The sequence below is a fragment of the Leptopilina heterotoma genome, unplaced genomic scaffold (assembly GCF_015476425.1).
Source record: "Leptopilina heterotoma isolate Lh14 unplaced genomic scaffold, ASM1547642v1 Lhet_53, whole genome shotgun sequence".
Lineage (NCBI taxonomy): Eukaryota > Metazoa > Arthropoda > Insecta > Hymenoptera > Figitidae > Leptopilina > Leptopilina heterotoma.
In genome coordinates, this window is record NW_025111115.1 from 2,531,828 (window position 1) to 2,558,932 (window position 27,105).

Below are 27,105 nucleotides of genomic sequence, written 5' to 3' on the forward strand. Positions count from 1 at the left end.
TCGTCAAAGATGCCTTTTCTTTTGCAAACTGTTAATTAGATTTTTTAAATGCAAAATTACTACAGAAAATTATTTTAATAATAATAAAAAAATCAATAATAATATTATTAACAATAATAATAATATAATAAATTTTAATAACAAAACAAACATAAGTTAATAGTTGTTATCTGAACAATATTCCTTTCAGTAAATAAAACTCCCACACATCACAGGAAATGTTTTGAGTTTTCCAAGTTTTCATAAAGCATAAAAATTCTCAACTAAGAGTGTAAATTAAAATTTAATTTTTTCCTATATGAAGAAAAAATTATTTTGTTCACACTGAATTTTTATGAATGATGCGACAAGAATATAAAACCCGATGGAAAATTGAAAATAAAATAATATTAAAACATATGCAGGGGATATTTTCTATCTACAGAATATCGAAAAAAATAATTATTATTTTAGAGGAATATTTATTTATTTATTTAGAGGAATTATATTATTTTTACATTTTAGTGAATTATCTTATGACAATAATGAGAGTCGTGAAAACATTAAATGAAATTGGATGAGATGAAGAACAATTGTATGGCAGCATGTAGTGCAGTGGGTGGGAGCTGAACAGAACTGAGTTCCACTCTTCCACTTCAGTCAGTCAGAAACACCAGTCTGTCCGCGACCGTTCGTCAAGCCGTCTTCGCCAAAGCAAGTTCGTGGCTTCCGTTCACCTCGTGCTTTCAGCACATGTCCTTAACACCGGTCATTTCATGATTCACACACAACAGAAAATTCATCAAAAAAGACCTCAGCAAAATCCCTTTTATCTTTCCCTCGTGCATTATACTTGAAAATTTTTTAAACTGATTCCGCAAACTTTTATTGCAAACTCTACAGTTGTAACAAAAATTTGAAAAATCATTGGACATGAACAGATAACGTTTGGTGTTGATCACTTTGTGAAATAGTGAGAGTGATTTAAAAAAAAAGAAAAAATATGGGGCTCTTTTGGCTTCTATTGGGGCTAATTGCCTTTTTCGGTAGTTCTTCATATTGGAAAATTACGGCCTTTAATGTTGAGACTAAACATTATACTCTTTACAAATCGTATCGTCAGTCAATGTTCGGATTTTCTGTCGCTGAATATCGTGATTCTGTAGGGCGAGGATCGTAAGTAGTTTTCGAATTTTCTTCTCCCTTTTGAAAACTATTTTTCTAATTGTTCTTTTTCCTTTTTACATTCTCATTTGACTGAAAAGGAAAAAAAAAACTTTTTGTTTTTTTTTATAGAAAAAACCAAAAGTGTTAAGAAACTCTGCGCATTTTTGTCAAGTTTCACTATTTTCGGAGCAAAAATTCCCAGTTGTAAAATTCTCTTTTAATGTGTAGCAAAAATTACTCCAAAAATAAGTAAAAGTTAGTAAAAAATGGATTAAAATTAAAAATTGCTACGTTCGAAGTACATTTTCGTAAAATTTACTTCCGTCGAAGCAAAATTTTCGCTAGAAAGAGAAATAAAAGTTAGTAAAAATTGGATAGTAAAAATTGATTGGTAAAAATTTCTCCGTTCAAAGTACATTTTCGTAAATTTACTTCGATCGAAGCAAAATTTTCGCTACAAAGAGAAATAAAAGTTAGTAAAAATTTCTTCGTTCAAAGTTCATTTTCCTATACTTCGATCGAAGCAAAATTTTTGCTCTAAAGAGAAATAAATTTAGTAAAAATTGTATAGTAAAAATTGTTTAGTAAAAATTTCTCCGTTCAAAGTACATTTTCGTAAAATTTACTTCAAAAAGAAACATTTTTGCTTTAAAAATAAATAAGTTATAGTAAAAATTACTAAGTTCGAAGAAAATTTCTGTAAAATATTTGCAAAAATAGCAAAAGTTGGTATAATTTTCCCTTTTTTGATTAATTTTAAATTCAGCCTCAAAGGAATATTTTTCTTTGATAGTTTCAATGACAAGTAAAGTTAGTCTAACTTTTTCTATTTTTGGACTAAATTTCTTTTTCGTGATTACAAAAATAAATTCGATCTATTTTCAGTGAAATAGTATAACGCGCATTTGTTTGGTATGCACATTTGAATCCTGTACAGATTTCATATAACAACCATGTGCAGCTGTTGTAAAAAGTGTAACGGTTTGCGTTAAATAATAATTATCAGCTTCCGGATAACTATGCTAATGACTCGATGTCACAATCGCTCAAGTGCGAATGGATCTTCCTGTTGATAGTAAAATAGAGTATATGCGTTAAGAATAAGGGATGACATTATACTCGCGGTTTGCAAAAAAAAAAAATAATAATAATAATAATAATTATTATTCTACTTGATAATATTTCACACTCATTTTATTCATTTCTGAAAATTTAATTTTTTATTTTAAATCTTTAATATTTTAATGTAGAGTTGACTATTTCGAAACAATGCTTCTTTATTTTTTTTCTTCTTCATCTTTCTGCGCCAAAATTTTAAGCAAGAAACTTGGTCAATTCTATTAAAAGTTGAATCAAGATTTTCTTAGTATTTACAAGAAAATAGTTCCTTGAACTCGAGTAATTAAAATATACAATGCACACTCAGTCAAATTAGTTATATCAAGATGATGTTTATGTTTTAAAGAAGTGCAATTTAGTTTTTTCGAATGTGAGGATATTGCTTCTAAACTCGGGTTTTATTATTATTGTTTTAACTTATTTCTATTGTTATAATTATTATAATAATTATTATTAATATTATTATTATTATAATTATTATCATAATTATTATTACTATTTATCATTAAAGATGAAAAAAAATTATTTATATATTAAGTCAGGTTTAAAAAAAAATTCCTTTCTTTAAATATTTGATGGCACTGCCACATAAATTATTATTATTTTTCTTATTATTATTATTATTATTATTATTATTATTATTATTATTATTATTATTATTACTATTATTTATTTATTTATTTATTTTAAACTCATACGGGTTTATCAAAAAAAAATTATTATAAGTAGGTATTATTAAATTCAAGCTCTTTTAACTCATGTTTTAATTTTTATTATTCACAAGTTTTTAACGTTTAAATGATCGAAATATTTTTAATGAAAATATTTTCATAAATTACTGATTGCAATAAAAATTAAAAACTTAAATTTGATATTTAGGAGCTTTATAATTTATTTTTTTATACGCAAAAATTATTTGAGTAAAAATTTAGTTTCGAATTAGAAATAAGTAAATTTTGTTTATTTGAACGTTCAGAATTTTAAGAACATCAATTTCTTTGCACTTTTCTGGGCAAAAAAGAAATTTTTTGATATTGTTTTTTTTTATAAAATTGCTTATAACTAATATAAAATATAATCTTAAGTTTTTTTTTGACAAGTTAAATAGATTTGAAAAAAACTCTTTGAACCTAATTTAAAATTTAATTAAAAAATTCTAATTCAAAATTTAATTTAGAAATTCTATGCCATTTGAAATTTAATTTAAAAACATTAATTTAAAATTTAATTTAAAAAATCTAATTCAAAATTTAATTTGAAAATACTAATTTAAAATTTAATTTGAAAACACTAACTTAAAATTTAATTTGAAAATTCTACCTAGTTTAAAATTTAATTTAAAAGCACTAATTTAAGAAATCTATAATTCAACATTTAATTTAAAAATTCTGTCTTAAAAATGAATTCTTGTAAATTTTAATTTAAAATTTAATTTGAAAATTCCAATTAAAAATTTAATTTAAGGGCTCCAATTTAAAATTTAAGTTCAAAATTCTAATTTAAAATTTAATTGGAAAATTCGAATTAAAAATTTAATTTAAAAGCTCTAATTTTGAATTTAAGTTCAAAATTCGAATTAAAAATTTAATTCAAAAGCTCCAATTTAAAATTTAAGTTCAAAATTCTAATAAAAAATTTAATTTAAAAATTCAAATTAAAAATTTAATTTAAAAGCTCCAATATAAAATTTAAGTTCAAAATTCTAATTTAAAATTTGATTTAAAAGCTCTGATTTGAAATTTAATTATTAAACACTCGAAATTAAAATTTAATTAGAGAAAATCGAGTTTAAAGTTTAATTTAAAAAAAACCTAATGTAAAAAGTTTAAAATACGCTAATTTGAATTAGTAAAAATTTATTCTTCAATTTTTAGTAATTATTTACTAAAACTTAGAGGCCTTGGAAGTTAGCGACGACGCTGTGCGACGAAAACAATTTTATTTTTGCCAAATCGAAACAATTGTTCCAAAGATCTTTGGTTAAAAAAGTCCACTGCACGTTTTTTTTACTCACAAAGTAAAAGAAAGAAGCGAAATTACTAAAATTTTCATCTCTAAAAATTGCAAACAATAGCTCTCGAACTATTCGACGCTTAGCGTCTAAGTAGGAACATAAAATAGAAAATAGGAACTTTTAGAAACATAAAACTTAGAAAAATATTTACGAAGCTACTAAACAAAATAGTAATTGTATTACTAAATAATAGTAATTATTAGTAAATAATAGTAAAACTTTACTGTTGTAAAATACATTTTTCATTTTGATGTTAATTTTCACTAAACAATTTTTTTCCCCTGAATTTAAATTAAAAGAGATTTTTTCTTCTAGACAATCGCAATTATCTTATATACATACCTACTAAAAAAAATATAAAGAATTTTCTTATATAGAAAAAAAAAGTTTTTTCTCTCCTTCCTTAATAAAATAAAATTACGATGTTGTAATAATGGTCACCTGCAAGTCGTAATTCCCATTTTTGTCGAAGAATCGAGTTTTCTGACTAATGCATTGGAGCTAATCCCGTCAAAGATTGTACATTTGGTGACTGTACTAATATAACTCCCGCTTTAATATATCGAACTGAAATACACGTGCAGTTGTTGTGAATGTGCACTGTATATATTTCTGTTTGAAGGGGGTCTTATTTTCAAATTGCCCCTATATCGATCTGTTGCGAATTATACTTTCAATGTCACGCCTCCAATGTGATGGGAAAAATAAAATATATATTTTCCTGCCCAATAAGATCAGAATTAATCTAAAAGACATTATTTGTCAAATTTCTTTTTTTATTTATAGACTATATATATAATTAAAATGACTAGTTTTACGCGATTTTATAAAACAAGTTTATTATGAAATTTCAGACATAAATTTAAATTCATTTTCATCAAGTGTAAAGTTACTGCAATTTTTCTCCTAAGGAAATTTCCTATTTTATTTCCTATTTATTTTTCCTATTTTTTTATTATTAATAATAATAATAGTAATTATTATTTAAATAAAAGATGTTTTGATTCTTCTGTTTGGCCTGATGGCCAAAGAGAAGAATCAAAACATCTTTTATTTAAATAATTTTATGGCTTCGAAAAATTTTGAGTTAATAATAATAATAATAATTATTATTAATATTATTATTATTTTACATTTTAAAAATACTTTAGCAGAAAAAAATTTTCCGTTCATTTGAACGTTTAAAATTGATCGAAAATTAAATGAAGCTACTGAGGCATTTTTTAATGTTTAATATACAAAGAAACATTTGAAAATAATTAAAAAGTAAAAGGGTAGAGAGATGATAAACTGCTTTCTATTTTGTACACACGCATATATATACATATATAATATACTTGCGATAGACCTTATACGACTTTGTTTGCTTATCACTTGAGACTGTGTGTCGGTCCATGCGAGAAACAATAGGTACTTCATCTCCAGGACATTGTTTTGTATACGTCAGTGCAACTCGAATTTTAATGTGCTCATAATCAGCATATTATTTTTTATATATATCATTCTTAACAATAAGGGCAATAATTATAATAATAAAAATAATAGTAATAATAATAATAATAATAAAAATAATAATAATAATAATAATAATAATAATAAAAATAATAATTAATAAAATAATTAAAATATAAACAAATTTTTCTTTTTTGAATTATTGATAAAGAAATATTGTTACGAAAAAGTTCTTAGCCAAAAATTTGAATAGCAATATATTTTCTCTATTAAATCGTTAATTATAAACGTCATTTATGAACTTCACACCAAAGTTAAAATATTTAAAAGTAAAAAAATTTTTTAAATTAAAATTGAAAAAGTAATTTTTTTTCTATTAAATCGTTATGAACTTCACCAAAGTCAACATTTTTTTGTTGGTTCAGTTATAAAACTATCGCTATTCTATAGAGAAACTACTATTCCAGGTGATTTTTTTTCCTCAACAAATTTCAAAAAAGTTTATTTATTCTTTTTGCATGCATATATTGTGTAAATAATAATAATAATAATATTTAGTGAACTGGTTAATTTAAATTTTGCACATTATTGAACATATGGGAGTTTTTTTTTTTGTCGAAATATTATTTGTTTAATGTCACTGTTTTGAGCACCAGACTTAATCTGGAGCATCATAACGACTGATCTTGCGTTCCCATTGCCTCGTGACTCACGTTCACGACAGGCCACGAATAAACTTTGCAACCCTAACTCTTTGGAAACCGGTGTATAAATAATACCGCGAAAAATGATATAGAAAATTAATAGAAGCAAAAGAAAAGGGAAAAATTTCCATATCAATTTTTTCGAAAATTATATTTTTCCAATACAGTATAAATAAAAGTATTGAATAAATTCGTAGAATTAATATTTAAAAAAAATTCTTTCCAAAAATTGCGTCAAAACTAACTCCAGAGTTAGAGGATTAATAAGTTAAAGGATTAAAATAATGCATCGAAGAATCAATTTTTTTTTGCAAAACCGTTACGAATTATGGTTTTGATTCAGAGAAGCAAGAAAAGATCAATTTTCAGCAGAGTTAAGAAGAAGAATTAAAATAATAAAATTTTGTTAATTATTTGTTAATTAAACGAGTGAAAGTAAAGTATAGTTATTTGTTGATTAAACAAGTGCATTTATAATAATTTCTGAAAGGTATATGCGCTGCTTATATCTCACAAGTGTCAACAAGAAGTATACTTGAGAAGATTTGATAAAAGAAATGCTTTTATGAATAAAAAGATTTCCTTTCACAACTCGACCACTCTCTTGGAATTTAAAGAGCATCAAGTTTTCAAGTGCTGCATGGACCAGATGTTTAAAAAAAATTTTTTGAATCAAAGAAATCGTCAAGGGTTCGAATAAAATTGCGTCCCTTCTGACAATATATTGTTTGATTCGAAACAGTGCGCGGCTTCAATTTATTGATCACTTAAAATAGGTATACAAATTGCACTTTAAAATTAAAAATTGTAAATTTGAAATCTTTAAAAAAAACTGTGTTGGAAAAATATAAATAATTATAGAATTACGAATATTGTCGAATATTTTGTGATACAATATGGAGACGCTATTCTCCACCTGCGAACGCCAAGGTCACCGCTAGATGTCAGTTCAGTTCCTTCTTGGAATTTTCAACTGCCATCTGGTGGTGACCTTGGCGTTCTCAAGTGGAGCAATCAAACCACCATTTTATCCCTCACAAACTTTTTTATTAAATGGTATTTGCCTAAAATACTCAAATTATAATTTGGTACAAATAGAATTTATTCGATTTGAATAAAAATCACAAATCTGATATAAATAAATAAATTATTCGATAAAGGTAGATATTTATTTAATAATAGACAAGTCGCTCTCTTAGAAATAAAATACGACGATAAAATTATCGAAGTGAATGAATTGAAATTAAAAATTGTAAATCTTTGATGAAATTACAGATTATACCGGAAGTGAAGATTGCTTGTATTAGAAATATCATTCTAGGCGTATATTTAGGCCACCTTGTAGGAGCTTTACGAGCAACGCTTCCATTAATTTCACGTGTGTGTCTCGCCGCCTGACTCCGCACTAGTACCACTACCGGTCTTGTCTGCGCTTAGCATTAATTCCCAAAATAGATTCTCAACTAAGGGATATTTATAATTGATGATCAGGTTTCGTAGAATTGTCATCCTGATTATTGCAATGACCGTTATCATTATACAACTCCGAGTGAAAATTTCCTTCCATACATACTTTTGGACCGAATTCATTTATTTTATTCCAGAAAATAGTGGTAAAATATAAAATTAGTAGTAAAATATTTGAAAAATAGTAGTAAAATATAAAATAAGTAGTAAAATATTTGAAAAATAGTAGTAAAATATAAAAATAGTAGTAAAATATTATAAAAATAGTAGGAAGATATTATAAAAATAGTAGGAAGATATTATAAAAATATTTTGAAGATATTATAAAAATAGTAGCGAGATATTACAAAAATAGTAATAAAATATCTTTTATACAATTTATAGCGCAATTATAGAAAATATTTCATATGAACGTTTAAAGAAAGAGCCTATATAACATTTCTCGTTTTATTTCACATCGTAAAATATTCGCATAGCATTTTTAAAAGTCGAGATGGGTATTTTTTTTATTTTCGTTTATATGGGCGATTCTTTTGAAAATGACATTTTGGATGTCTCGATTAATTTTCTGAAATCTACTCGCTAATAATTATTAATTATTGCTAATTTTCGTAGTAAATTTCCATTTATTATTTACAAAAGAAAAGAACAATTTTATTCAAATGACTTTATATAATAGCGAAAATAATTTTACATCTCCGAAGTCGTTTTGACATCTCTCCAACTACCAATAATTCTAAAAGTTCAAATGAACGAAATATTTTTTCAATATTCTGTATTCTAAACAATTTTCGAAAGTTACTGTTTGCATTAAGTATTAAAATGCAATTTTTCTATTTTTCTTTTTCTTTTTTGTATTTTTCATTAAAAAAATTTTTTATATTATTCAGAACTTTATAGGAGAATTTTTTACTTTGGTGAAGTTCTTGACGCCATTAAAAAAGCAACGATTTTGAAAAGATAATTTTCCATTTAAATTATGAAATTTAGAAAAATTTCTTAACAAAAAGTATTATTTTTTGCGGAAAATTTTTTTTCTCTCTTAATCGTTGATCATAAACGCTGTGAACTTTATAGTTACGTATTTTTCAAACAGTGAGTCATTTTATTTTGAATCACCAGAATAATATTAACGCATTTTTTTTAATAGAAAAATTCACAAATCAACTTCTAGGGAAAAAATATGTCGTAACTTACATCAAACTTATTTCGCTTGTCAATCTCAAGTTATAATAAATGTGATGTAACTTTAATATTTTTAAGAATTAATTTTGCGCAACTTGAATTCTGTTCTTTTGATATATAAAAGAAAAAAAATTTTCAAAAGAAAAAATAAAATTCTCGTCAAAATTTCAATTCTCTTTATAAATATGTAATAAAATTCTTCTCTGATATTCAATTATTTTACAAAATTTTAATCAAATTCTTGTAAAAATTTCAATTATTTTCAAAAGTTTTCTAAAATTCAGATGATTTTTAATATCTACTATTTCAATAAAATTTTCCAAAAGAATTCCATTATTAAAAAAAAATTTGAATAAAATTCTACGCAAACATTCAATAAATTATTTTCATAAATAATAAATCTCATTGCATAATTTCAATTATTTTTAATGCAATTTTAATCGAATTCCTCGAAAAATGTAATTATTCTTAAAAATTTAATTAAAAGTCGTCCAAAGAATTTAATGATTTAAAAAATTTGTTGATAACATTTTTTATGAGAATTTAATTTCAAGAAACATGAAATTAATAAATTATTTATTTTTGTATTTAAATAATTTAATTCTCGTAGAATTTACTAATAAAACTGGTTTTAAAAATGAATTTCATTTAAAATTTTAGATTATAATTAAATATTAAAAGCATTATAACGTGGATTTTTAGAAATAATTAAATTTTCAAAAAGTTTCAAACTAAAATCATTGAAATTCTTAATTTTTCATATTTTTGACAAACAATTCTGTAGAATTTGATTCTTTTGAAAAGTTTAATAAGATTTTTATTGAAATTATTTCAAGTTTTTATTTTTCAATAAATATTTAATTGCAGAATTTCCGAATAATTGAAATTTTGTAAAATTAAATTGTAAACGAATGAATTTGAAAATTTTCAAAGAACTTTTTTAAAAATTATTAAAAATAATGGATTTATTGAAGAATTTTAGTTAAAAACACTAGAAAATAATTTAATTTTAGAGAAGTTATAAATTATTGCAAAAATTCAATTATTTTCAAGAGAAATAAAATTTTTCTTAAGGATTCAATTATTTTTACTAATAATAAAACTCATCGCAGCGTTTCAATTATTTTTCATACAATTATAATTGAATTCCTTGAAAAAAGTAATTATGTTCATAAAAATTTTAATAAAATCCGACAAAAGAATTTAATTATTTAAAAATTTGTTAATAAAATTTTTTATGAAAATTGAATTTTGAGAAATATTCAATTATTCAATTTTTTACTTTTGCATTTAAATAATTAAATTCTTGTAGAATTTTCTAATAAAAATTGATTTTCATTTTATAAAAATGAATTTCTGTTGAAATTTTAGATTATAATTGAATATTAAAAGCAATAGAGCGTGAATTTTTAGAAATAATTGAATTTTGAAATTGATTTTTTTTTAAAAGTTGAATTGAATTTTCTTTTATATTATTTAAAGGTTTTATATTCTAATATGCATTTAATTAAAGAATTTAGGAACAATTGAAATTTCGTGAAATTGAATATTGTAAAGAAATGGATTTGAAAATTGCCAAAGAACTTTTTCGAAAATTATTATAAATTATAAAATTATTATATTATATTATTTTAATTATTATAAATTATAAAAAAATTTAATGAACTAAAATTTTATTCATTTTAAAAAATAACACCCAAAATTGATTATTTAATTCTTTTTTGGTTTTAATTTAATCTGCAACACTTTTTAATACCTCACGATTTACTGTGGTACTAAAAATTTTTCTTTTTGAAGATATATAAACACATTTTGTTTAAATTAGAGTAAAAATTTATCTCTTCGAACTTAAGTTAATACTCGTAGTATATGTTAATTTTTTTTATGGAAAGTTGTTAAGAGGCATTGTAATAATACGAGGCTGTTTTTCACGCAACTTGTATAAGGTCATTGCTGCAATATACCTATATAATAATTTTCCTCGCACATATTATGTGGGCGGTCCAGATTACTATATGCATTTATTATACATTTTCTATCGCGCGCGCGTATTCTATTTACAAATTAATTAGAAATAATCGAAAAGACTGGTGAATTAAATTTTAAATCCAATATCTTAAGAATCTATATATTATGCCCTTGACTAAAAAATAAGATGACATCATATAATTGCATAATATTGGTAAAACACGAGTATATAATCAATATACACTCCACTGTTACATGAATGAATAATCCATGAATGAATTTTCATCCTACGTCTATAAGAGAAAATATTTTAAGTTGTTTCATATTTCTTTTTTTCTCTTCTTCTTCTTCGAAGGAAATTTTATTTTATATTATAATTTTATTTTCCTGTGGGAAATAAATTACATTTATGGTTATAAAAAAATTTCATATGTACATTTTATATGTTTAATATAGGTGGTTGACACTCGTATATTTCTTTAGATATTATTCTAGAAGATTATACAGTTACTTTAATGATGCATGTACGCAATTACGTTCGAATGATTATATTTCTTTAATTAAAAAATAAATACATAATAATGTTACATCTTTCATATAGTAGACAGCATGTGTATATGACTGCAAAATACTGAATACGATTTATAAAAATACGTTTTTTTAGTGTTTTGTATTTATTGATTCAATTATAATTATTGTGTAATTATATTGTTGAATATAATAATACATAGTAGTGATGAAATTGCAATTAATGATTTTAGTTAAAAGCACAAGAACAAATTGAATTTTGAAGCAATTACAAATTATTGCAGAAATTCAATTATTTTCCAAAGTAGTAAAATTCTTCTCAGAAATTCAATTATTTTCAAAAATTTTAACAAAATTCTAGACAAATTTATAACCCTTTTTATTCAAATGCAAATCTTGCTTATTGTTTCTAAATAAATAATGTGCGACGATTTGTAATTATTAAGAACATTTTACGACACTTTTGATACAATTTTTTTTATTTCTAAATTCAGTCCGAGGCCTGATATTAGTATTCAACTTGTAATTTTTTCCCTCACTGGTGTTTTAATAAATTAAAGAGTATGTTCTTCTTAATTAAAAGGCTAAATATTGTTAGTCGACTCTGTTGAGAGCGCATTGCATGTCTAAAATTTAAATGCATCCTTGAATATTGTTAGATATTATTATGCGAAGTAATTTTCTATATACGGGTACCTAGTTATTATTTATGTACACTGTTTATATGACCACTTAAGTATTATTTTTTTCCCCCGAGAAGTGTTTATTTATAACAAGGGTATAAGACATACTTTTTTATAGAATCAAAAGCCTCATCTCAAAATTTGAATTTTTTTTTGCAAATAATTGATAAAATCTTTGACTATTTGATCAGTTATCAACTCAGTAATTTAGTAAACTTACTAGTAATTTATTATTAGTAAAAAAAATAGTTATTAGTAGAAAATAAATAGAAAATAATTCTAATTTAAAGTAATTGACTTTTGACTAAAACCGCTTACATGAAATCAATATTTTTGACTGAATTTTAGCCTTGAGAGTATTATCTTAAGTCCTAAAATTAACGTAATCTAGTTTTAGGCTTAAAAATAATTATACTGTTAAATTAGTTATTTTTAACTGATTTAATTTTTAACTAACTTAAATTTAGAGAGGACATCTTAAAATATAGGGAAAAATTAGGATTTAAATATTTTCTGAGTTCAAATAACTCATGATTTCGAAAGAAAGGTTTAAAATCACTATTTATAGTGAAAGTTGTGTTGTACATTGAATTAAAATAAGAGCGTTGCATTCTATTTTACAACACAATTTTCTGTGAGGGAGATTGCGTCTTTAGGTAAAGAATATAAACAGATTTTGTATAAAAATAGACTTGATTTTTTGAATTCGTTTGAAAAAGAAATAGTCAAGCTCACACTTGAATTTGTGAAAAACATTTTTACGAACTCCCATTGAAATAGTTTATATTTACAATTTAAATGTATTTACGATTCCATGAACGAATTTAGTAATCAAATTATTGTTTTTACAATGAGTCAAAGAAAAATTCTGTAGAATATTGCTCTCTAACTTTGAATTCGTAAAAATGTTTACTTTAAATTAGTGATTGACTTTTTGCTTTTGAATTAGTAAATTATGAAATTAAATTAGTAAATTTTACAAATAAATTGCAATTTCTACTAATTTTAATAAAATTCTTTGCAAAATTCAATTATTTTCATAAATAACAATATTCATCACAAGAATTCAATTATTTTCAAAAGTCATAAAATTGTTAGAAGAAATTTAATTATTTAAAAAAATTTTTAATGAACATCTTGTCAAGAATTCAATTATCTTTATAAATTTAGCAACATTTTTTGCCAAAAATTCAATTATTTTCAAAAATTTAAATAAAATCCTTGACAAAATTTCAATTATTTTCAAAAGTTTTTCTCAATTCAATGATTTTCAATATTTACTATTTTCAAAAAATTTAATTATTAAAACAAAGTTTTAATTCAATTTTACGAAAACATTCAATTATTTTCATAAATAATAAAATTTCATTTAGAAATTAAATTATTTTTATCACAGAGTTTCAAGTATTTTTAATACAATTTTAAATAAATTCCTGGAAAAATGCAAATATTATTTTTAAAAATTTTATTCAAACTTGACGAAAAAATTCAATTTTAAAAAACATTCAATTATTCAATAAAATAATAAAATTCTTACAATAATTCTTTTATTTTAATGAATAACTTTTAATTCGGTTTTAATTCGTTTTTTTAACAAAAAAAAACTTTTGTTTGATTCGTCGGAGAAAATTAATTATTTCAAAATTTTTTTAAGTAATTCTGAAAAAGAATTCAATTATCTTGATAAACAACAAAATTCTTCCCATAAATTCAATTATTTTGATAAATATCTAAATTCATCACAAATTCACAACAATTCAATTCTTTTGAAAAGTAATAAAATACTTTGCAAAAATTAAATTATGTGCAAAATTTTTTAAAAATTTCTCGTCAAGAATTAAATTATCTTTAGAAATATTTAAATTCTTCTCCGAAATTCAAATATTTTCAATATTATTTTAATACAATTCTTGGTAAAATTTCAATTATTTTAAAAAATGTTCCTTAATCCAATGATTTATAGAATTTCAATTATTTTTAAAACAATTTTAATCGAATTCCTCAAAAAAATGTTATTATTCTTAAAAATTTAATTAAAATTCGTCAAAAAAAATTCAATTATTCAAAAAATTTTTTAATACAATTTTTTCAAACAATTGAATTATTTTCAATAATAAAATTCTTTGCAAGAATTCTATTATTGTCAAGAAAAAATTCAATTCAATTTCAAATCCTTGAAAAAATTCAATTATTTTCTTAATAAATTATAAAATTCTTTGAGAAATTTAATTATTTTCAAAAATTTTAATAAAATTCTTCTTAAGAATTCAATTATTTTTTTTCAATTTTAATAAAATTCTTTGGAAGAAATCAATTATTTTTAGTAGATCTCTTCGCCGGAATTGAATTATTTTCAATAAAATTATACAATTTCTCGAAAGAATTCAATTGTTATTTTTAAAAATGTTAATAAAATTCCTCTATTCAATTCAATTATTTTCAATAAAAAATTCTTTAGGAGAATTCGAATATTATCACATATATGATAAAATTCTCTGTTAAAATTCAATTAGTTTCAATAAAATTCTTTGCAAGAGTTAAATTATTTTTTTAAAATGATAAATAGTCTTCGCAGAAATTAAATTATTTTATGTTAATAATATTCCTTGTAAAAATTCAATTATTTTCATAAGTGATAAATTTTTTAGTAGAAATTCAATTATTTTAAAAATTTTAATAAAATTCTTCTAAAGTTTTCAATTATTTTCAAAAATTGTTATAAAATTCTTTAATTCAATAAATTTCAGTAAAATTTTAATTCAATTCCTTAAAAGAAATTCATTATTTTGAAAAGTTTTTGATAAAATTCTTCGTAAAAATTAAATTTTAAGAAACATTCAATTATTGAATAAATTATTTATTTTTGCATTTAAATAAAATTGAATTCTCGTAAAATTTTGTAATAAAAATTTTTTTTTTATTTTTTAAAAATTTTTATTTTGAATAATTTAGTAATTAAAGAAATTCGTAAATAAATGTAACAGACCATTTTTTTTTGCTGAGTATCATTTTTGAGAGTGAATCAGAATATTGTTTAGGGTCAGAGAAAAAGTCAACAATTTTTCTGTGGATTAGGGAAAAACAAAATTTAATTTTTGCGTCAATCTTGGCAATATTTTTAAGTACATTTTTGTAAAAATTATATTAAAATTCAGTTCGAAATACGCGCTAAAGTTTCAGACGCTTTGTTTTACTGAATTAACTGAATTAAGTATAGTAAAAGTTAGTCTACTCTATTTTTTCCCTTGAATAAAAATCGAATCGTGACGATTTGATTTTAGGGAAATATACACAAAACAAAATAAAAAAAAATTTAAAAATTCTGGTAAATTGTGAACGAGGGGGGATTGTAGGGAAAAGAAAATGAAAAAGAGGATAGTAATAGAAGGAGGTAATGAGGATCGCGTGAGGCACGTGCCGGAACCTCAGGCTCTGTCATTATACGGAAGAGTCAGTCGCCTCAGGCATATCACTTTTACACGCCTCTACATGAACGCATATATCTATATATACATATATGCACTGATATACAACTTTCAAACTTACGTCTATGTGGGCTCAGGTCAGTTAGGTATCTCGTTAAAATGAAATTCTCTTTTTTTCTCTCACATCAACTGCATGCACTCACATAGTACGTGTATATTCTAATTTCTTTTTGGAAAAGACAATACTATCCAGTCTTGTATATAAAAATGGAGCAATAAATATCCTCTGCATTTTGGATACAAAAACAAAGTAGGTATTTATTTTTTTGGATGAAAGTTGATTCACGTTTTTTTTGGTAGTCAAATAAATGTGTAGAAATAGTTAGAGCATCAACGAAAAAGTTGTTTTATTTATAGTATAGTGAATAGGTATGTAGGAGAAGAAAAAGAAGAAGGAGGAGGAATACAATTCTCTTTGGCACTTGTACACCGTTTTATACCGTTTGCTTGTTTATATTCGTGATAAATTTTTATATAATTACAATAAAATACTTTTGGCATTCATTTTCTGTGATTTATGTTTGAAAATAACTCAAGTTAACTTTAAAAATTCTTTAAATAACCAAAGAGATTAAGAATTGATGAAACTTTGACCCCATCTTTATTCTCTTGCGAAGAAAATATTCTCTTCTTCAAAATTTATTATTATCGATAGTTTCGTGTTTAGAAAATACAATTTAAAATACGTTTAAACATATGCGTCTGTAACTCGAAAGCTATAGCTGGAAAGTGATTTTTCTATATTTTTTCTGTCGATTTTGCAAAGACAAATTTATTTCATATTGCGATTGCTTGTTTATAGGTCAGGTAGTACTTATATATCTAGTTTATTATAGAGTATGTTTTGTTTCACTTATATAGTAATGACGTAATAGTTCGTGTACGAGAAAGATGTAACTAATCCACCTACTAAAAAGTAAGCATCTCGTCATACAGGAATAAAAATTTATTTCCTTTTTTTAAATATTAAATCTCGCATCTACTAAAAGTACTATTCTCTCTTAATCTAAATCTACTTCTTCTAATCTTAATCTAAAAAAAAATTATCAAGTCCTTTGCTTTGGTAAAAATTTTTACTAATGCTAAAAGTTAGTTTGGACTAAAAGTCCAAACGATTCAAAGGGCTCAAAACTAAATTTTTACTATGAACTTCAAACTTGAAACTCTTTCAAGGCTGGAAATTCAGTCAAAAATCCTTGTAATATAAACACAGTTTCAGTGAAAAGCGAAGTGAAAAAGTGGACCGAAAGAAAGAATTATTTTCTTCAATCTGTGTAAATAATAAAAGGCGAGTATTTTTTTTTAAAACACAGAGGAACTTGTAGTATTGTAATGCACGTTTTACTGCAGGTACATATTGTGTTATTATGCCAGCGACAGCGACAAAAATGAAAATCTGAGAAATGTGACACGGATGGCCCATAAGTGACTTCTGTTAGCAGAAAAACACTTCCTTCCTCTCATATTATATACTGTTCGTGCGTACGTATACACAGTGTATAGATGTAGACCATAGTGTTCTGGCAGCCATATGGCCGCCAGAATGTGGCATCCGCACGTGTTTTCTGCCTTTTGTAGAATTTGTATTATGACCAAACTCGGAACCAACATATGCCTCTCCTTAACTGCATATTCCTTCCATTCGTTCCATCTTAAATGTCTGAAAAAAATTATATACACGGACCTTGAAATATTGAGCAGTAGTCCCTGTACATTTCTATAAATGTGCTTCTTTTGATTCACATTCATGATTCATTAGGATTAATATTTCTTCACTTATAACATGCCGTGCGCCGTGCCGTGTAATACCTTTTACAAACAGTTTAGTATTTGCTGTAATAATAACAACAATAATATTAATAACAATAATAATTATTATTATAAAGAGCTTCTGCTCTTTTTAAATTCCCGGACTTTTCCAGGTTTTCAAAACGAAAATTATTCAAAAACATCGATAACTTCATTTTTAAATAAATATTTAAGGCTACGTCTACAATAGAAAAAATAATGTGTAGAAAAATGTGTAATTTGGAATGTAATGTGTATTGTTTTTGGCATTGCCAACTGTCAGGGTCAATTACACTATACATTACACAATTTTCTATACATTATTTTTTGTTGTAGACGCAGCCTAATCATTATTTTTTTTAAAGAAATAGTCAAAAATTTGAAATTCAATAACAAGAAATGTTCAAATGAACGAAATACTATTTTAAAAGTATTTTCACAAATTACTGATTGCAATACAAATTAAAAACAATAAATTTTATATTTAGAATCTATATAATTAACTTTATTCATAGTGACACAAAATATTAGAATGTAAATTTTATTTGAAGAAGAAAAAAATAAATTTCGTTCATTTGAATGTTCAGAACATTAGGATCATTTTTTTCAAAAATTTTTGAAAAAGTTCTTTGCGAATTTTCAAATTCTTTGGTTTACAATTTAATTTTACGAAATTTCGAATATTCTGACATTCTTCAATTCAAAATATTAGAAATTAAAAACTTCAAATAATTGAAAAAAATTCCATTAAACTTATTGAGAAAAATTAATTCTATAGAATTCTTAATTAAAAGTATGAAAAGTTCAAATTTTCGAAGATTTTAGTTTTGAATTTATTTTTAAATCAATATTTATTAGAAAATTCTACGAGAATTCAATTATTTAACTATAAAAATAAATATTTTATTAAACAATTGAACGTTTCTTAAAATTGAATTTTCATAAAGAATTTTATCAACAAATTTTTAAATAATTGAATTCTCTTGACAAATTTTAATAAAATTTTAAGAATAATTGCATTTTTCGAGAAATTTTGATGAAAATTGTATTAAAAATAATTGAAATTCTATAACAAGAATTTTATTAAAAGTTTTGAAAATAATTGAATTTCGGAGAAAATTGTTATTATTTACAAAGATAATTGAAATTTGACGAGAGTTTTTGTAAATTTTTAAAGGTAATTGGATTTCTGCGAAGAATTTTATTAGAATTATTTTGAAAAAAGTTGAATTGTTACTTACGCGAAGAATTTCATTTTATTTTTTGAAAATATTTTTATTCTTTAAAGAAATTTAAATAAAAATGTATTGAAAAAAATACTTAAATTCTAAAAAATAAATTGTAGCAAAGGTTATAAAAATAATTGAATTTTTTCGACGAATTTTAATAAAATTTTCATGAATAATTACATTGTTCGAGGAATTCCATTAAAATTGTATTAAAAATAATTAAAATTCAGCATTGAGTTTTATTACATATTTAGAAAAATAATTAAATTCCTGTAAAAAATGTTATTATTCATGAAAATAATTTAATAATATATGAAAATAATTGAAAAATGTATAAAAATAATTTGTAAATAATTGAATTCATGTGAAATTTTTATTATTTATGAAAATAATGTAATGTTTGCGTAGAATTTTAGTAAATAAAATAATTTTTTAATTTTTCTTGCACAAATAGTATTGTTATTATTGTTTTGTAATAGAAGCCTAAATGGCTAACATTTTTAACGTTATTTAGAAAAGAAAAAGACATCAACAACCGAATTTTAACCTTTTTATTACAATACAATTTTAAAAACGGTTTAAAAAAATGCAAATATTATTATTTTTATTATTATCGTTTTTAATTCTCTTAGCTTAGGTGGTGTTTATAATTTTTTGAGCTTTGATTAATTTTATTACTGAAATCAGCTCTAATTTAGAACCTTTTTTCACAGTGATCTTAAGATAATTTTGAAGACAAATCAATTACAAACAAGGTTTGCATCTTGCCTTTATTTAGTCCGCACCACACGTACACTTTAATGATCAATATACAATAAGTAAATATTGTATCTGTATTTGTAACACTGACCTAGTTTCTAATTTTTCCCTTTTTTTCTCTATTTAGAAAAACAATTAGGAATATTAGAATAAAGAAAATAGTGAATGAAAGGGGAGGGTGTATTTAAGGTTACTTTAAACAACTAAATCCAGGTGGATTTATAGATGTATTGTATGTACCTAAATACAATATAGATATATATAAATGGTATATATATTTGTATGTATTGAAATACTTGACATGCAAATTAAATTTGATCCACATTCTCCAGAGGGGTTTCTCTCTATATGTCACGTGTGTGTGTGTGTGTGAGACACAAGGGAATTCTATTTACCAATGTAAAGAGAGGAGGGAATGGTATTTGTGAGTAGGTGCTCCTTATAAAGTAGTGGAGCCTCGTGATGACGATGTATAAACGCGCCTCCGTTTGCATTGCGTCACTACGAACTGCTACGAACTGAACGGGATTGAACATCTTACACATGCTCAGGCATTTCAAATTGTGTATGGCCTTTATATGTATATATGCGAATACAGATGTACAATCAAAGAAAGTCTGCACGTGCATTAAGATATACTTGAATGTGCGCTGAGTTTATATCACGTGTCAATTAAGTTTTTAGTGAGACCAGTACTCTAACCAATAATAGTTGCAATTTGACATCGGGGAATGTTATGCGCTAAGGGAACATCATACACTTGGTGTTTCTGTTTGTTGTATTTCTATACTTCTATTAATGCATTTCTGTACTCTTGTTGTTGTATTTCTGTACTTTCTATTATTGCATTTCTGTACTTTTGTTGTTGTATTTCTGTACTTCTATTATTGCTTCTAACATAAACGCAATTTGCCAAAATATTTGAGTCAAAAATCAGCTAAAAATCATATATTCCCCTTAGGTCTAAATAAAAAATAAATAAATATTTACATCGATAAAAATGTTTCTCGTGTCGTGCAATAATATTGCTTGAATATTTAGATGCAGAGAGTTTTGTGCGAGAGAGTAAAGAAAAAAGAGGAATGATTTTGCTGATTCAAAAGGTACATGGTGACTGTGGTCACATTTGTCAGGATAACGAAAGTTCGTGTAGGGACTATATATAAGATGGTCGTGTCTGATTGAACAAGTGTACAATGTACAAACGTCAAAGCTCGCACACGTTCCATGTCCCATAACATGAAGGCTATAGGGTGGTTAACATCCTGCGTGTAAGTACGTCGGTCGCGTTTACAAAGTATAAATACTCGCTTCGAGTCCTATCAACGAATCCGTTCGTGGCGTGAATCCTTGGCCGAAGACTTACTGCTCCCGCTTGAAATTTAATTTCTCAGCACGCACCCTCATTAACATACGCGCTCGTACAGATGGACTTGCTGTTTCAAGTTCGCTGAACTCTCCGATTCACTGTTTTAAAAGCTTTTATTGTCTCTGCTCGCAAATCTAATTTGCTGTACATTCCTACTTTAGTTTCTCAGTCTTTTCGCCGGCTGCTTTCATCATCATCAATCATATCTTTCTCTAATATGATATGCTTTACTGTTGATGATGATAATGATGGTAATGAAGATGATAATGATGCTGTTGTTGGTGATAAAAATGAAGATGTTAATAATGATAATGATGCTGCTGTTAATGATAATAATGATGCTGCTATGGATGATAATGATGCTGCTGCTATTGATGATAATAATGAAGATGATAATGATGCTGCTGCTATTGATGATAATGGTGATGATTAATGATGCTGTTGTTGGTGATAATAATGATGATAATGATGCTGCTGTTAGTGATAATGATGCTGTTGTTGGTGATAATAATGAAGATGTTAATAATGATAATGATGCTGCTGTTAATGATAATAATAATGATGCTGCTGTTGATGATAATAACGAAGATGATAACGATGCTTCTGTTAATGATGATAATAATAATCACGATGATCTTGATAATGTTGATATACGATATATTATGACATGACAAGATACGATGATACGAATACGATAAATGCAACAACGAAAATAAATTCCCAAAAATAGTACTACGCTCGGCGCTTTTTTGGCAAAGGAGGGAAAAAAAAACAGAAAACACTTAAACAATTTCTGCCTGTGGGAGAAAGTAAGAGAGAAATTCAGGTAGAAAAAGAGAGATGGAATTGTCCGATTGCGCGGGATCGGGACGATGGCATTGAGCAATTCGCCAAGTATGGCGCGGCAGCACGATGGAGCCGTCCGATTTTGCCAAATAAGGGATTATAAATGCGCGTCTGTCCAGCATCGTGTTGCAATAATAAGTCAATACAGTCGTTCCTAAGTGAATATAAAGGTGGGCCGCGCTTTACGTAGGCCGTCCTGAGCCCAGATTTAGTTATATAGATATAAAAATTTCTAACCGAATCATATGTCACCGAAAAACATCTCCAAAAATCCTTTCATTAAATGCTAATGTGGACCCCTTTCATTTTTCCTTATAATGAGTCATTTTTCATTTCTAAAAGGCAAAAGGAAAGCACTTCTTCAGGAACAATAAGTTTTTGGAGAAAAGGCGCACATGGTAGAAATCGGTAAATTTGTTTTTTTAAGTCTTCCAAGTTTTTGTCAGCAAACCAAATCGATTAAATGATTATTTAGAAAATATGGAAAAACCTCATCGAATAACAGCATTTCTGTTATAGCGAGAAACTGGCAGAGCAACATAACTGCATTTCAATTGAGAAAAACAATTGAAGACTGGAAAATTCTGTAAAATGTAGTACATTGAAAACAGTTCGTTCCATAATCAGACTTGACCAATAAAGGAACCTCGGCTTTAAAAAACAATAAATGAATTTTGCTGTAATGCAATAATTGACAATCTCTATTAAATTTTCAAGTATGAAAAATGTCACGCATATATGGTAGCGTATAAAAAATATGCTTAAAATAAAATCTCGTTGAATGTGAATCAGAAAAGCTCTTTTACCAAAATCCACTTTCACGTATATATGACGTGTGTATTCTTATGAAATCAATAACTTTTTTAACATTGAAAATTATCGTAATTTTGTATGGTGTGGACCGGTTCGCCTCTGCAAAGATTCGTATGCTAAATGCAGGTATATATCTGTGTGTGTACTGTTGTTTTTTTAAAGTGGGCGAGTTTAAGACTCCGTCGGCATCGACCCACGTTAGTTTTACACTCTATTGAGAAAAAGTTAATTTAACGCAGAGACTAGTATTAATGTTGTTAGTAGGTTTGTAGTTTATTGATTCGTTTTATTTAAACTACTCGCGAACATTAGAGATTTTATTATTTATTCATTCAATGAATAAATATTATTTATTTCAGAAATAAAAGTGTATAATTTGTTAACTTAATTGTAACTTAAAGAAATATGGAATCGAAACGATTTATGATAGCAAAACTGCGATTGTCTGGTGCCTATTCTTTTTCGTATAGTTTACGATTTAGAAGTTTCCTTCAACGTTGGTCTTCAGTCAGGTCAAAAATCAGGTCAAGTGCGTTAGTTCTTTATAAAAATGATAAATACACACATGACAGTTAAATTGATAGTAATTTACTAAAATCAGAAAAAACTTGTGTCTAAATATATCTTCAGGGAACAGGAAAGACAATATCGAGAATAAATGTCATAACTGACGAAGACACTAGTCTCGTTTCATTTCAATTTACATAAATATATGTTGTGGCGTATACAAAAAATTACATCCTTCATGTGTTATAAATTTATAATTCACTTGTTTCTTTCAATAACTATATTTCCCAGATACTTTGCAACAAGTGAATAAATATTTTTTTAATTTGTAATTTTTTTATACATTTAATTCTTTTACTACGTGCATATTTTTATAAACATGAAATAATATTAATAGGTTCGATTATTATCGCGTCTTCATTTTCCATTAGATTCAGCATAAAATGCAGCGAGAAATATCATTCTTCAAAGATCCATTATGATTTCGATGACTGGCCATATTAACAGATACAATATTGGTTGAATAGCTTTAATTTATTCATCACTTGAGTGTTAAAAAATGTATGCTGTTAATGATTACAGCGGTTCAGATGAAAATCAGAAAGGCATTCATCGATAAATATTTGATTGACATGAAAGAAATTATTAAGCCTCTACATCAAATGTATGTAAACAATCGTGTTTATTTCGCACATATCTTCTTAGAAAGCGTTTTGATACTTCCTTTTTTTGTTATTTTAAAACTTTTTTTGCAGAATTTATTCACATACACATGCGTGTATGTGAAATATGCGTGTACAGTGTAAATTAAATTTAGTACACATATATAGCTGTACTAAATTTTATAGATTATCATGCTCCAGATTAATCTCTTTATAAATTCTCTATGTTACGGAAATGAGACTTATAAATAACATCCGCAAATGTGGCAATATCCTGAAACGCTTTTAGTCGATAACCCCAATCTCAAAACTTTTTGATAGTCATTGTATATAAATTATTCTTTTTTTCTTGATAAAGAAAATTGAGTACTTAAAAACTTTTAAGAATAATAAGTGCTTTTAAGAGGTATTATTGTGGATTTAGTATTGTGATTATAAATATACTTAATATTGTGTTTGGTATTTTTAAGTATTCTTTCAAGTGCGAAGTGACTTCAGAAACCTTTCGGTTGCTAAAAATATTTCTCAACCTTTCTTTTCTGTTTTTCTATTCTAAGATATTTTATATCTTTTATATTTTATCTTTTGTATTTTATATCTTTATCTACATATTCAGGGCACGAACTAGGTCCGTAAATCCCATAAAGGTCCATAAATGTTCTAATTTTTCATTTTTGTTCCGTAAAGTCCGTATATTTTTAAATACTTTCACTTGTTCGAGCTCTGCATTTTATATCTAGATCCACATCTTTTCATCGTAGGAAGTTACATTATGTATAATTAAGTAAAAGGTGTAAAGTAGAATTAAGTAGAAAAAGGGTACTTGGGTTATTATTTAAATTTATAAAATTAATAGTTTTCAGACTTGGAGTTTTGATTGAAATGTTAATTATAGAGCTTTTTTTCAACGTCTATGTCTGCGTGGAGGTTTTGATGTTGAAATTTTAGATCAGTGTAAAATTTTATAGTAATGTGATTTTATTAAGACTATAAAGATCTAAGTGATGATAAAAAGGATATAATAGTGGTACAGAAAAAACTTGTGTGCTCATTTCTGCTGTGTTTATAACATCTTGAATCAATGGTAAACCACAGAAGAGTGACGCTCTTCTGCAATATAGTAGTTTCTATTTTCTATATGATTCAAATTGAGAGCAGTGTTTTTTTTCTATATCTATGGATACAAAAATAAAAATTTCATTAATGCTGGTAGCAGTTAAATTGTTGGAAAAAAAGAAGAGACCTTTAGAGAAGCACTTTTAATAATTGTATGTTCGGTACATCACTTGTCTAATACGCATTATATGTAATTATATACATACATATAGACGTTATTATCACAATTCGAAATTTACATTTTTATTCATGACGCTCTGCGAAGAAAGAAAAGAAGCAATTTTTAAGCTTTTGTTTGCGCTATTTTTACATTAATTAAAAGTTTCTGTTTAATAGCTCTACAGTTTAATAGAACTAAAAGTTTTTATTAATTATTTTGGATCTAAAAAGGACAAGTATTTTATGGTAAAAGAATCCTTAATTTTTAGTTTCATTCTTCGGGGCCCGTCACATTTATGTATTTATTACATAAAGGGCTTTAAAAAAGACCCCTTTCTACATAAGTTTTATATAATTAATTTACTTATTCTTAAGGATGAATAAATAAAGGAAATGCATTTTTAAATATAATAAGGTATTGTTCGCAACGGCATATTATCTTTTATAACTCTTGCATCTAATGTTTGTGGCTTATTGATAGTCGAATGAATGGGGATAATTTTTAAAAATTGAGTGCATGAAGATGGTTAGCGAACCTCGAGTCAATAATGCTAATGGCCTATTCAGCACGCTATGTGCGTGTACAATCTCTAAATAAATTGGAGATGTCGACGGACCCTTGCTTATTACTACATTTGCATATATGATTGAAATTATTCACTGATATTTTGCTTGTATAGTCGAGACAAAAACGATTATAAATTATAAAGAAATTATAAATTTGGAGAACACAATTATTTTGTTACGGATTATAAACAAAATAGATTCTGAATTTTGGTTTTGCTATTAGTATTTTTGAATGTTTGAAATTATTGGCTAGAGTGCCCCAAGGTGGCTCTTACCCTATTAATTTATTAATTTATTATATTGGCAAAAAATTTACTTCATCTGATCTTTCAGAACTTGTGTATCATATTTTTAGTACAGATATACAAGTAAATTTTCGAATTTTAACACTCTTCATATTTTTAAGTATACCTTGTTAATTAATTTTTGAAAAATTGTCAACAAATCTCTTCTTTCTTCGTATGTGAAAGATCTATTATGAAAACAGCTGCGTTATTAAAACTGCGAGAAAACTCTGACATCATACACGAAAATAACTTTGGACCACTGACCTCAATTCCGAAAACTATTAAACTTGTTCCAATAGTCCGGCGGGGTATTTCTTTTGGGCAAGAAAAATTACGATTTTCGGTCCAAAAAGAGGCAAAATTTTTTAATTTTACATTAAGTTTAGCAGTGAATTAGAAAACATTGAAAAACGCAGTTTTGTAATATTTACCAAACATTTTTTTGTTGCAGAGTGATTGTTGGCGCACCAGCAGGGGAAACCAATCAAAAGGATATAGTTCGTGGAGGTTCGGTTTTCAAATGTGACATAAATCAAGACAACAATTGCCATGTTGTTCGATTTGACACAAGAAATGGTGAGTGATAATATATATTTATCTTTTATTAATTAATTATAACATCAAAAAAAGAGTGGCGATTGCCTTATCTAATTCGTACAAATTCAATTTGAAATTGAATGAAAACAGTGATTTCAACAGTATTCTGATAAATGAAAAGAAAGATCAATAAATTTGTCTTGGACATTTCTTTGAGACCGGTCTTGAAAATCTCTCGCGGGAATTCGGTTAAGTCATGAGGACTTGGAACAAGGGATTTCTTGCGAATTCCAAAGTTGGAACCAGATACTATTAACTTGATTTTTATTTTTATCGCAATGAAATCTGCGAAAACGATTTCTTACATTCATTTGTCTTTATAACGTTTCTTGATGAATTTTTTTAAGGATTTTATTTTAATAAAGTTATAATTCGGCTAATTTATGAACACTTTCTGCGAAATGATGATCTGCTTTTTTCTTTCATATGAAATTGATCCATTTCTTTCTTTCTTTTTTTTTAATATTGCAGGCTACTTTCTTCTACTAAAAGCTACTATTTACTGCTTTTTTTTTATTTTTTTCAACTTTTAGGATAATTTTTTTTAAGTATTCGGGTGCAGTTTTAGATTTTCTAATTTTTATCTAATCTAGTTTAATTGATAGAAAAAATTTATTTTTAATAAAATAAAATTTCTAAAAATTCCTTGTCTAAT

General features: G+C 25.4%; 1 protein-coding gene across 2 annotated transcripts in view; it reads left to right on the top strand.

The window, feature by feature from the left end:
• The first annotated feature begins 625 nt into the window (after window positions 1-625).
• Window positions 626-27,105, top strand: part of LOC122508300 (integrin alpha-PS2) — a 90,005-nt gene continuing 63,525 nt past the window's right edge. For both annotated transcript variants that reach the window (XM_043621578.1, XM_043621579.1), the window contains exons 1-2: window positions 626-1,155; window positions 26,305-26,429. In XM_043621578.1, the coding sequence (XP_043477513.1) occupies window positions 983-1,155; window positions 26,305-26,429 (298 nt within the window). In that variant the 5' untranslated portion in view covers window positions 626-982. The remainder of the gene's footprint in view (window positions 1,156-26,304; window positions 26,430-27,105) is intronic.